At 36.8% G+C, this 12,474-nt stretch overlaps 1 protein-coding gene across 1 annotated transcript in view; it reads right to left on the reverse strand.

The window, feature by feature from the left end:
• ADCY2 (adenylate cyclase 2) overlaps positions 1-12,474 on the reverse strand; it is a 358,147-nt gene that overhangs the window by 60,240 nt on the left and 285,433 nt on the right. Inside the window, exons 13-14 of the mRNA XM_036280720.1 lie at positions 10,381-10,450; positions 7,704-7,801 (exon numbers count right to left, since the gene is read on the reverse strand). Of these exons, the coding sequence (XP_036136613.1) occupies positions 7,704-7,801; positions 10,381-10,450 (168 nt within the window). The remainder of the gene's footprint in view (positions 1-7,703; positions 7,802-10,380; positions 10,451-12,474) is intronic.

A 12,474-nucleotide genomic window follows, 5' to 3' on the forward strand; every position in this document is an offset into this window, starting at 1 on the left:
TCTTTTTTTCTATAAGCTATTTTTCATCTTTATTTCCAAATTTTCTCTTTTAATTTTAGGTTGATCTCCTATGCATATTACAGAAGTGTGGCCTTTGATTTGTAGCCTCAACCTTTAGGCTTTTTTCCAGGAATAGGACATTTTTATCCATTTACAATTATGAAATTTGTTTATCTGACCAGTTCCTTCTGACTTATTTTCTTAAAATATTTGGTAGAATTCACACAGAAGTCATCTGGGTATAAGGTTTTCTTTGTGTGAATATTAAAAAAAAAATTTATTAAATTTAATATATACATACCCATTTAAATTTTCTATTCTATAATACATCAGATTTGATAGGCTGCCTTTTCAATGAATTTTTTCATTTCATCTAAGTTGTAAATCTTGGCCTTGAGTAATTTATACCATTCCATATTTATCCTATTCATATCTGTAAGATCTATACTGGATCCCCCTTTATTCCTTATATTATTAGTTTGGGTGCTTTGTGATTATCCCTTTTTCTTTCTTAATCAGTTTTGCTAATGGTTTAGAAATAATTAAACTTTTTCAAAACATTAACTTCTGGCTTTACTATTTTTTTGTATTGGTTGGTTTCTATTTTATTATTATTTTTCTTCCTTCTTTAGTATTTATTCCCTTTTACTTTCTTGATTTGCTCACCTTTTCCTGGCTTCTCAAATTGAAAACTGAGACTTTTCATTTTAACCATCTCATTTTCTAATATAAGCATTTGAAAGTTACAAATTCTTCTCTGAATAAGCATTTTAAGGTACATCCCACAAATTTTGATGTTATATTTTGATATACAAAACACTTTCTAATTTCTCTTGTGATTTCTTATTTGACTAGCTTATTCAAAAGCATATAATTTAACAGTGAAAAAATCAAAATAAATCTTGAAGATATTTATTAATAAAGACTGAAACAATAAAAATATTTTCCAATTCTTTGAGATGCTTTTATGGCATAGTACATGTGATAGTTCGGTCAATGTTCCAAGAATATCTGTATGCTGTGGTTACTTCTATTGAACACTATCCTGGAGGAGCGAGCCAGGGAAATGAGTCAGGAGCATGAAACAAAGTCATTAGACTGGAAACAAATATGTAAAACTACCTCTATTTGTAGATGATATAATCTTGTATTTAGAACATGATGTCACAACCTGAGATTCAGACCCAGGGTGGCTCAAACTCTCGATGATGTGCTCGACCTGAGGCTGTCCAGGGCTCCAGTCCATGGTGCACGGGCCCTCTTATTCAGATGGATGTACCCCTCATCTCAAAGAATAAAATACCACCAGGCAAAGTAATGATTGGTCCAAAGCTCTTAATTATAACCATTTTTCCTGTCTCTTCTATCAAAAACATGTTCGGGCCCATTAAGCTTACATGATGTTTATGTAACATAATCAATTTTAATTAACATTCTGGTTGCAAAGCTGTTTCTTTTTAACACACACGCATAACTGACTTATGTACTTACTGGAAAGCAAAGTTGACTCCTCCCTGTCACAAGGCAAGAAAAATCACATTTTTTGGTAAGGATTTTCGACTTTAACACTTTAATCACGTGTATTGTTACAGCAAACGGACAAGGCTGATTCGGGACCAGATCCACTCTCCTTTCTGCTTTTCCCCAGTCAGTTTACTGCTTAAAAATGGTCCTGACAGGGACGAGGAAGCACATTTGCTGAGAAAGAAACCAGCAGGGACATACCTGCCCCCCAAAAGTCTAAAAGTTATTTTAGTCATAAACCATTTCAATGGAAAATTAACAAGGCCTTTCTCTGGAGTCCATTCAGTGTGACGACTGTCATGCCCTTTTCCCTCTGGGCCCTCACTTCTCCCCAGGTGGTGATGCGGATCCCTTACCAAGGCCCTGTGCACACTGTTACATGGTATTTAGCAAGAATTATGAGAACGGTACCTCATTTTCCCCAGTTGTCTGGGCCAACCACCCTCATTCCCCCCAAAATAAACTCCACAGAACTTAACTTTCTCTTACTATTTATATCCCATCATCCCATCCAGTAGCAAGTCCTGTGTACCACCTCTACTGCTCCTTTAGACAAATCATCATCTTACCTGGCCTTCCTGTTTCCACCCCCACCCTCCTCCGGAGAAGCAAGAATAATACTTTTAAGTATAACCAGATCATGTCCTCAGCTGAGAATCTCCAGGGCTTCCCATCTCACTCAGCAAGAAGTCTATGTTCTTCCAGTAGCTTCCGAGGGCCGACATGGCCTCTCTCTCACACTGCTCCTCTGATCCCGTGTTCCAGTGCTCTCTCCTGACTCACTCTGCCTCTGCCACCCTGTTTCCTTGCTGGTCCGTGAACACACTTATGACTCCCATCATCTAGAATGTTCTCCTGCCATCTGTCCACAATATTTTCAATTCATTCATACTTCTGCTTCAGCATCACATTATCAGTGTTGCCTTCCTATACAACCCTCTTCGGAAATACTACCTTCCATCACTCTGGTGTCCTGCTCTGTTTTATTTTTCCAAAAGCTTAGCACCATTAAATTATCATATATGCAATTGTTTATAACATTACTGTTGTGTCACCTGATAGAATCTAAGTTACAAGACAATGGGGCTTTTGGGGGTTACTTTTGTTTCTCAGCATCTCTAACCATGCTTGGTATAATGTAGCTCAATAAACAGCTGCTGAATGATTCCAGAAACGATTGATGAAGTACATGTATGAATTTCTATTTTTATTACAAATGCTCAGAATATACCCCAGGTACAAAGTAAAGGTATGCTGATCTGTTTCATTGAGAGAAAACATGCTCAGCTCCCTTTTGACTGCTATTATTCAAATCTTACTGTACCAGTGACATACAACTAACTACAACAAAAATCAGTTTTTGTTTCTGAAAAGAATACATGAATTCCATTTTTTTTAAGGTCAGCATTTTTAGATAAAAACTCTGTTACACAGACTAAAGGCTACATATTCCAGCCTCCTTGCAGCTAGGTTTGAGCATGTGACTAAGATCTCAGACTTGGGTTATAAACCACAGTGTCATGAGGTAGCTTCTGAGAGGTTTCCCCAAGAGATGGAAGTTATAAATGTCTTTTGCCCTCTGCTTCTGGGTCTTTTCCTTCATCCTATTGGTCAGAAATTGAATGTGGCTATCTTAGAATATGAAGATGGGGAGCAAAGTCTAGGGAAAGATGAGTGGTGTGCTGGAGGGAGCCAAGGAATCTGATGGACAGAGTGCCACCCCCATCTCTGGACTTTGACTATGGGGAAATAACTAATCCACTATCCTACATTCAAGCTACTAATTGTGAGGCATTTCCTTACTCTCAGATGACCTGACCCAAAGCTGTATATTATTCATGTCAGTAAAAGCTATATTGTTTGTGTATCTTGGATTGTGAGAATTATTTTACTTCTTTCTTTTTATCTTTTCTTTTCCTTCCTTCCCTTCCCTTTCCTTCCTTCCTTTTCCTTTTTTCTTTTCCCTAAGATTCTCATCTGCTGCATCAAGGTACACAGAGAGTAACTTATTTTCATGGGTGTCCATAGGCAAAATACATCATTATAAAAAATTCATATTTTAGAAAGAACCAAATAAACTTCTTAGATATAAGAAAGTAATTATTGAAATTACAAACTCAATATGGATGAAGTATTCATCAGAATGATGTACAAAGAAATGAATAAGTAGAACTTTGAGGAAAAACTATATGACCTGGAACAGAGACAGAACAACACTGTATACTACTAATAAGAGTCCAGGAAAAAAGATTAACGCTAGGAAAAGCAATATGTAAGGCAATGAAAGCACGGAATTGTTAAGAATGGAACAAATATATGAATCCTCAAACTGAAAAAAGAATTACACCTAGTCACTTAGGTAAATAAAAATAAATACATATCTAGAAACAATATACTGAAAATCTAGCAAAGAAAGAAAAGCACCTAGAGAAGAAGAGAAGACAGATAATCTAACAAGAAATGTAAAAAGATCTGTAGAAGATATTTCATTAGCAACAATAGAAGCTGAACTGCAAAGTTATAATATCATCATAATATTAAGAGAAAATAAGAGCTAATCTAGGACTTTATATCCAGTTAAACTTTTACTCAAGAACAAGTGTGAAATAAAGCAGATGAAGATATTTTAATACAAACAAAAAGTAGGAGATGTTGCTACTCACAGACCCTCAATAAAAGAACTAATAAATGGTATACATCAGTAAGAAAAAAAATAAAGAAAGGAATAATGTTAAAAAGCACTGATGAGCAAAGAAATTGGTAAACAATATGGGTACATCAAAATAAATATTGACTATAATTACCATCTGGAACCAAAATGCTGAGAAATAATTATATAAGAGATATGTAATTAATTTGAGAATTCATTAAATGAAGAATATCTGTTAAAATTTTAATGGCAATCATTAAAAGAAAAACATGTGGAGTATTATATTATATTATATATTATAATAATTGCCATACTCCCAGGCATTTTATTACTGTGAAATTGGAATTGAGCTCTTGAATAAAATCTTTTAACTAGTAAAAGAAAAAATATATCATCAATCCTTTAGAAAGAAGTTAGAAAAGGGAAGAGAACAAAGGAAAAGCAAGTTACATAAAACATAAGAGGGTAAAGAGGGTCCAGATACATCAATAAAAAAATCAAAATATAAATAAAATTTATATAGAGAAAGATATCAGATTGAATCCATTTAAAAACAAAATAAACATAGATGCTGTTTATAGAAAGCATACTCAAACAACAATAGCCCCAAGAGCATAGAAATATATCTATAGCAAATATAACACTCGATTAACATTTGTGAAATATGGATTTTGTACACATGCATGTTTGTTATATTGTGCTCTATATTTTTTATATGTTTGAAGTATTTTATAGGAAGAATTTTTTCCAATTTGTATTAATTTATTTTTGTTACAGATGTTTCTTTTTTTTCCCCCCTAGACACCCTCCTCCCCATTCTCCCTCCCACCCCCCTAGCATTGTTGTCTATGTCCATTGGTTATGCACACATGCATATAAGTTGTTTGGTTCATCTCTCATCCATCCCCCCTGCCCTCCTACTGTGAGGTTTGTCAGTCTGAACCTTACTCCTTGCTATGTCTCTGGGTCTATTTCATTCATCAGCCCACCTTATTCATTACATTCCACAAATAAGTGAGATCATGTGGTATTTGTCTTTCTCTGATTGGCTTATTTCACTTAGCATAATACTTTTCAGGTCCCTCCATGTCGTCTCAAAGGATAAGAGATGTCTCTTTCTTACAGCTGCATAGTATTCCATCGTGTAAATGTACCACAGCTTTTTTATCCACTCATCTATTGATGGACATTTGGGCATAGCAATTATTTTTTAAAGAGAAGAAGAAAACAATGTGAGGACAAAACATAAAAAAATAAAAGAAATTAACTAATATAATACGATACAATACAATCTAGAGCCAGTATAGGAGGTGCTGTTCCCAACCTCTGAAGGGACTGGAGACTAAAGATATTAGCCTGACAGCAGGAGAAAGCCCGAGACCAACAGTCAGCCATGTGGGCAGTATGTGGCTGAGCCTCGATTAAAGTTCTAGACACCAAAGGATTAATTGAGCTTCCACGGTTGACAGTAGTTGGTGGGTATTGCCACAAAGAGTGGCGTAGAGAAAGTAACCTCCATGAACCCCTGGAAGACACAGCTAGACTCTTCCCTACGTCTTTCTTCCTTTGGCTAATTTTAATGTACCCTTTCCCTGTAATGAATCATTCAGTGAGTTCCTTCACCAAAAAACAAAAACAAAAACAAAAACAAAAACAAAAACAAAAAAATAAAAAAAAGAAAGAAACAAAACCAAAACAAACACAATGCCGGTCTCAACTCTCTTTATTAGAGGAGTCCGCAGGCCTCCCGCTGAGCTCTCTGACTGCCAGCACAAAGAGGGACCACCAGCAGATTTCACAATGCTCACGCTGGAAACCTAACTTGTTGCTCCAGCAAAACACAACACTAACTAGTGATGATGCCCGAAAGAATGAACTGCCATAAACAAATAACATATTTATGAATTCTCATAAATAAACAGTGCAACCAAAGAGACAAGAAAATAAAAGCAAAGACAGAGCAAATATCTCCTTGATGTTCTTTTAGAAGTTAATGCTGTGAAGTGTTCTTGGTCCCCGGAAGTCTGTCTTCTTTTTAAATGCCAACTCACTTTCCTCTCTCCCCATTCCTTCCAGTGGATGATAAACTGTCTTATTTGTGGTGTAGAAAATATAAAAATACTCATCCAATAGGAAGATATAGAAAAAGTGAATGGGATATATCTACGTAAGAGTAATAGTAAGGGTCCACTTCCCTTGGTAATACTTGTATCATCTATATAACTTTTTAATGCTTAGTCTATAAGCCTTGTGTGTGCCTAGGACAATTGTCTCTCTCCTGCACCATGTGGCACAGACCTGGCACTAAAGAGAAGTTTAATTTGTTAACTTTATAAAAATGGAAAACCAGTGAGTTGACATTGGCAAATTTCACTGAAGTCTTGGAAGAGCTCAACTGGCCCACATATTTTAATGCTAATTTATGGGGCAAGGGGAAATTTAGTGGGAACCCTTTCTAAAAGGGGTCAGATAGCTTTGGCTTGCACACATATGAATAATACTTTGATTTGTTATATTTCTATAAAGCCTCTGAATTGGCTCGGTGCCCAGAAGAATATCCTTTGGACTACAGCAGGAAAGACAGACCATTTATTTCCAGTTTTCTCTACATTGCATGAGACGAAATGTAACCCAGCCTTAGCAATTCCAGTTTTCCACAAATGCTGGCAGTGCCCCTTAAATTAAACGCAAATGCTCTAAATTATACTAGGTTAAAAATGATTGCTTTGGCCTTTGCAAGATAGATAATAAGGGGAAGGAAAATTTATCTTAAAATTTGTTTCTATATCAATTATTGAAAGGCAAGAGTTTTATTTTTCTTTTAGACTGTAGAATGAGCAAAAGTCTGTTTCGTTAAAGAAAGTCAGTTGACTTACATTGTACTCATTAAGAAGGTGAGAGAGAAAGACAACCTAGGAATCACAGAATGACTGGATTTTCACCCATAGGTGGAACTAGGAGTCCACCCCAAAGTGTGAGTGTGTGAAATTCAGCTCACCCAGTTTCTCCTCTACTCCAGGTCTGTCCTGGGAGAGGAGAATGGGACAATGACCTACAACAATCAGAGACGATAGCAGAGAATGGATGTCATGGAGAAGAACGTGAAATCAGAATGAACCCAAAGTGTGCCCAGAGCAGGTTTTGCCCTTAAATATACATTGATGTTATTTGGATATCAGAAACAACATCTGGCAATTTTGCCCTTTTCAGTAAAGTTCACTGGGCTACATTTCTTAGACTGGTATCAGAGTAATATGGAAACCAAATGCAGAAGGTTGCATTTATTTTTTAAAAACCCTGTAGCATGAATCAAAATGTCCATCTTGAAAATCTAATGTTTCTATAACTAAACATGACACATGAGACCACTCAACTTCACAGACCCTGAGTTCTCTGTTCCACCACCACTGTGGCATGTTACAGAACTCCTCTGTTTAGAAGTTACCATCTTCTCACACCCTTAAGTATAACTGGGGCAGGGGGAAGGTACAGCAGGTGAGAATCCCAGTGGAGAACCCCGTGCACTTACTTTGGTAACACGAGAATCTGCACGATAAAGATGCAGAAGAAAATGAGACAAGCACAAGTCACGTAATACTTGAACGCTGGCAGTGCAGTGGCTCGGTACTAAGGGGAGAAGGAGGAAACCATGAACGGCAGGTCAGTAAGAGAAGGGCTGAAGCAGTCATCCAACAGCCTACTTCCACCCATTTCGTGCATCACACTCGGAAACTGTAGGCAGGCACAAAAGAGCTAGGGACAGGGCTGTTCAGCTGTTCATCACCAGCAATGAGTGTGTCCTCCCTCCAAATGAGCTGTAACTTCCAAAGACAGGACTGTTAAAAGTCGAACTGTTTAGAAACCCATTTCAAGGTAACCGAATCGCTATACCTGACCAGAAAGTGAGTGAATGAAGGGACCAGTGAACTGAGTGAGCTGTGTGGGTGTCAAGTTCCCTTGTGGGTCTGTTGCCCAGTTATTTGGGGAAAGCAAATAATTTTTCACATACTATTTTACTTCTGAAAATTACTAAGGAATTGCAATGTCTTCATTTATTTGTTTTAGTTTTTTATTTTATTATTTATCTGAATGCCACTTAGAGGCAGTGAGTAAATTTATAAGATACAGAAGACCTGCGGGCTTTGTCTAGGTCCACGTTCGTTTTTTTGCCTCCCTGAGCCTGGCTGACAGAATTCTTTCCATTTGTCCACCACAGTCAGCAGTGGCCACGCAGCTTTCCATGCCATCTAGGACCGTACACTGACCAGTGTAGCTGCCCACCTGGAGTGGCCCCTGCCTGAGTTATGCAGGAAAAGACAGCCAATGTTGGGGCTGAGACTATACTGCTTCTCAAAAGAGAGTTTTATAAAAAAATGAAAGGAAACAAAGTTTCTGTGGCAATGCTATTGGAACTTCCTGTCAACACTGGCAGGTTGCATTAGTTATATCTGCACAGACTGTCCCCCAAATGATGGGGAGTTACAATGTACATTGCTTGGGTTTCAGCCATTGGGGTTTTAGTGAGGGATGCTGGATCTCTGAGTGGTGAATTGATGCTTCTATTCCTTGTTGCCTTGTATTCCTCCTGCAGGGCTGAAGAGCATGCTGGGGATAGGTGGACAAAAACAAGTTTAAATCTCAGTGCTCTCTAAAACTCACCTCAAAGTTGGCCTCTGCAAATATGACATGGGCAACGTCAGCAAAAGCAGCATTTTTAAACAGCGATCACATTCTATTTGCTAGGATATTTTTTGGTGAATGTTGTGACTTAATAGCCAGGGTAATTTACATGTTTATAAAGGAGCCACATTAGCAAAATTGGAGAAATGTGATTACATTCTATGCATTCAGTTATATCCTTATCTTTCCCCTTCTGGGCTTTGTGCAGAGATATGAGTTGTGTTAATAGCCTTGGCCGGTTTGGCTCAGCGGTTAGAGCGTCGGCCTGTGGTCCAGAGAGACCCGGGTTCAGTTCCCGCTAAGGGCACGTACCTTGGTTGCAGTTTGTCCCCGACCCTGGTTGGCTGTGTGGGTGGCAGCCACTCGATGTGTCCCTTTCTCATTGATGTTTCTCTCTCTCTCTCTCTGTTCCTCTCTCTCCCTCCCACTCTACCTGAACAAAAAGTGGAAAAATGTCCTCGGGTGAGGATTAAATAAATAAATAAATAAATAAATAAATAAATAAATAAAAAAAAATAAACAAGATAGACTTCTATCAGGAAGGGAATACTCTACCATTTATACAATAAGTAACCACCAATATGTGTTCAAGTTATTCAAGAATAAAATGGTCAAAATAGTAGTAATAAATTGTATGACATATCAATCTGATAAACCATCTGTTGTCAATATGTTGAATTAGAAGCAGATAATTGATTTTCTTAACTACCAATAACAGAAAAGTTTGGGTATAACTGTATAATCCAACCCCGATAAATTTTGGAAGAAATTTTGATATTTAAATTTTCCATTCAGTATTTATAAAACAATGGACTGAATTTCTACAACAGAATTTTAATATGGTAGCTTTTGTTCAATCTATGGCTATAATTGTATGTTTAGATAATAAAAAATTGCCTCTAATTTGTTCCTTTTCTAGGTCAACACAAAACAAAAGGCAAGTAAAAATAAAGCTGACCTAGGATGGTTGTCCTTTCCGTAATAATTACTTAATTCATTTTAGCAAATCCACATTAAACTTGACATGTAAAAATTAAATGTCAACTTATTATATGTGTCTGAAATAGCTCTTATTTTATGAGTCATAATGTGAAAGTATGTAGATGCAACAAAACTTAAAAGTTTGGGGTTTCTAATTCTCCTAAACATGTTGAATGTAAATCTCACATTTTTGTCAAAAATTCGAAATAATTGGTGCAAAGTCACTGCACATTTATCAGAAAGAATTTGTTTAGACCACATTGCTTTCTCTGAGCTCCCAATCTCAGACATGTTCCAGACATCATTTACCACCAGGAGCACCGAGAATCACAACTAACCAGAGATGAAGCTTGGTTGCAAGAACTATGACAAAACAATCAATGCATGGAAGAATTACAGAAAAAGGTAGGAAGAGTTTGGATATAATTAGAGTCAGTTTAAATGTCATATGTAACAAACAAACAAAAAATGTGAGTATAATTTCAGAAAGAAAAACTAAAATTTCAGAAAAAAAATGATTGATTTTAAAGAAAAACATAGCTTACCTCTTTTTCCAGTATTTTGTTGTAGAAAAGCAATGAGATTCTCTGAATGTCTTCAGACTTGAGCCATTGCCTAGAAATTAAAAGGGCAGACATCATAAAACCAAACCTCCGACCAAACATCTGGAACTACTTTTTAAAACGGTTCACATTTTTCTTTCTTTATTGTCAATTATCCAAAATTGAATATTTAAAAAAATGTATATGCCAAATAACTGGATATGAAATCCACAAGTAAAATATTCACACACTTCCCTCCTTGGAAAATTCAATACTAACAAACCAACTGTTGTACCAAATTGAAACTCCAAGTGTCCCAATTAAATAAGCAGGGATTCAAGCACATCATGAAATGTGTTCTCTGATGTTTTACTGAAATCACATGGTGGTGTCATGTCCTGAAGGATTTAGTTACCAGAGAAGCACCGGTTTTCTGAGCTTACAGTAAGCAACACATCACAGAAAGTGAAAACCATTTAGAGTCCCTTCAAGTTCTGGGTGAGGAGATTTTGCTTCTTTTACACTTAGCAAAAATACTTTCAGTGCTGTGTTTTGTTTTTCTTTCTAAATACTTTCCCCCCCAATTACAGTTGACATATATTATATTAGTTTCAGGTGTGCAACCCACTGATTAGACATTTATATAACTTATGAAGTGATCCCCTGATAATTCCAGTACCCATTTGATACCATACATAGTTATTAACACATTATTTAATCTATTCTCTATGCTGCACTTTACATCTCCATGATGTTGTAACTACCACTTTGTACTTAATCCCTTCACTGTTTTTCACCTAACAGCCCTCCAACCTGGCCACCATCAAAATGTACTCTGTCTCTTTGAGTCTGTTTCTGTTCTTGCTCATTTACTTTGTTTTTTAGATTCCACATATAGGTGAAATCATTGTCATGTTTTTGTTTTTTTTTTAATAAATTAAAAATAGTATTTGAGCACAGTTTTCAAAAAGATCAGTTGAAAATACTAATATAAGAAGCAAGCGGGTCGAATCACTAACATAGTAAGTTAATGTAAACATACGTGAATACATATATATCTCTCAGATGTTAAAACATAAATAAAAATTATATGGAAGTATGCACTCTTACATATTGATTGACTCATAGAAATGTGTATTAAGAAAGTAGTTAAAGAAAGAGCGCCCTGGCCAGTTTTGGCTCAGGAGTGGAGCGTCAGCCCGTGGACCAGAGTTATGGGTTTATTCCAGTCAAGGGCATCTACCTTGGTTGCAGTTCATCTCCGGCCCTGGTTGGGGTTGTGTGGGAGGGAGCCAGTTGGTGTGTCACTTTCACATTGATGTTTTTCTCCCTCTCTCTCCCTCCCACTCTATCAGAAGATAAATAGAAAATTATCCTTGGGTGAGGATTAAAAAAGAAAGAGAGAGAGAGAGAGAGAGAGAGAGAGAGAGAGAGAGAGAGAGAGAGAAAAGAAAGGAAGGAAGGAAGGAAGGAAGGAAGGAAGGAAGGAAGGAAGGAAGGAAGGAGCCCTGGGCAGTTTAGCTCAGTGGTTAGAGCATTGGCCTGTGGTCCAGAGAGGCCCAAGTTCGGTTCCCACTAAAGGCATGTACCTCGGTTGTGGTTTGTCCCCAGCCCTGGTTGGGTTGTGCGGGAGGCAGCCACTCGATGTGTCCCTTTCATGTAGATGTTTCTCTCTCTCTCTCTCTCTCTCTCTCTCTCTCTCTCTCTCTCTCTCTCTCTCTTCCTCTCTCTCCCTCCCACTCTGTCTGAACAAAAAATAAAAAAATGTCCTTGGGTGAGGATAAAAAAAATAAAAGAAAGAAAGAAAGAAGAAAGCAAGCGAGCTAGGGACAAAATTTTCACTAGACTGCTGTGTATAATCACAGCAACACTAGACATATGACCAAGCAAATCAGGTGTGCAGTGCAGTCATGCATTTGGCAATAAAATTAACATGCATTTTCTGAAATAAAGTTAAGTAAGAAAAATTGAAATCTGTGCATCAAGAAAAATATCTAGAAATAAATACCAGCAATATATACTGATTTGAGTCATTAACTGATGAATTTATATTTCTATTTTCCTAACTCTTTTTTAGTATTTTTATAATTAGAAATA

This window comes from Molossus molossus, unplaced genomic scaffold, assembly GCF_014108415.1.
Source record: "Molossus molossus isolate mMolMol1 unplaced genomic scaffold, mMolMol1.p scaffold_m16_p_3, whole genome shotgun sequence".
In the NCBI taxonomy this organism is placed as follows: Eukaryota; Metazoa; Chordata; class Mammalia; order Chiroptera; family Molossidae; genus Molossus; species Molossus molossus.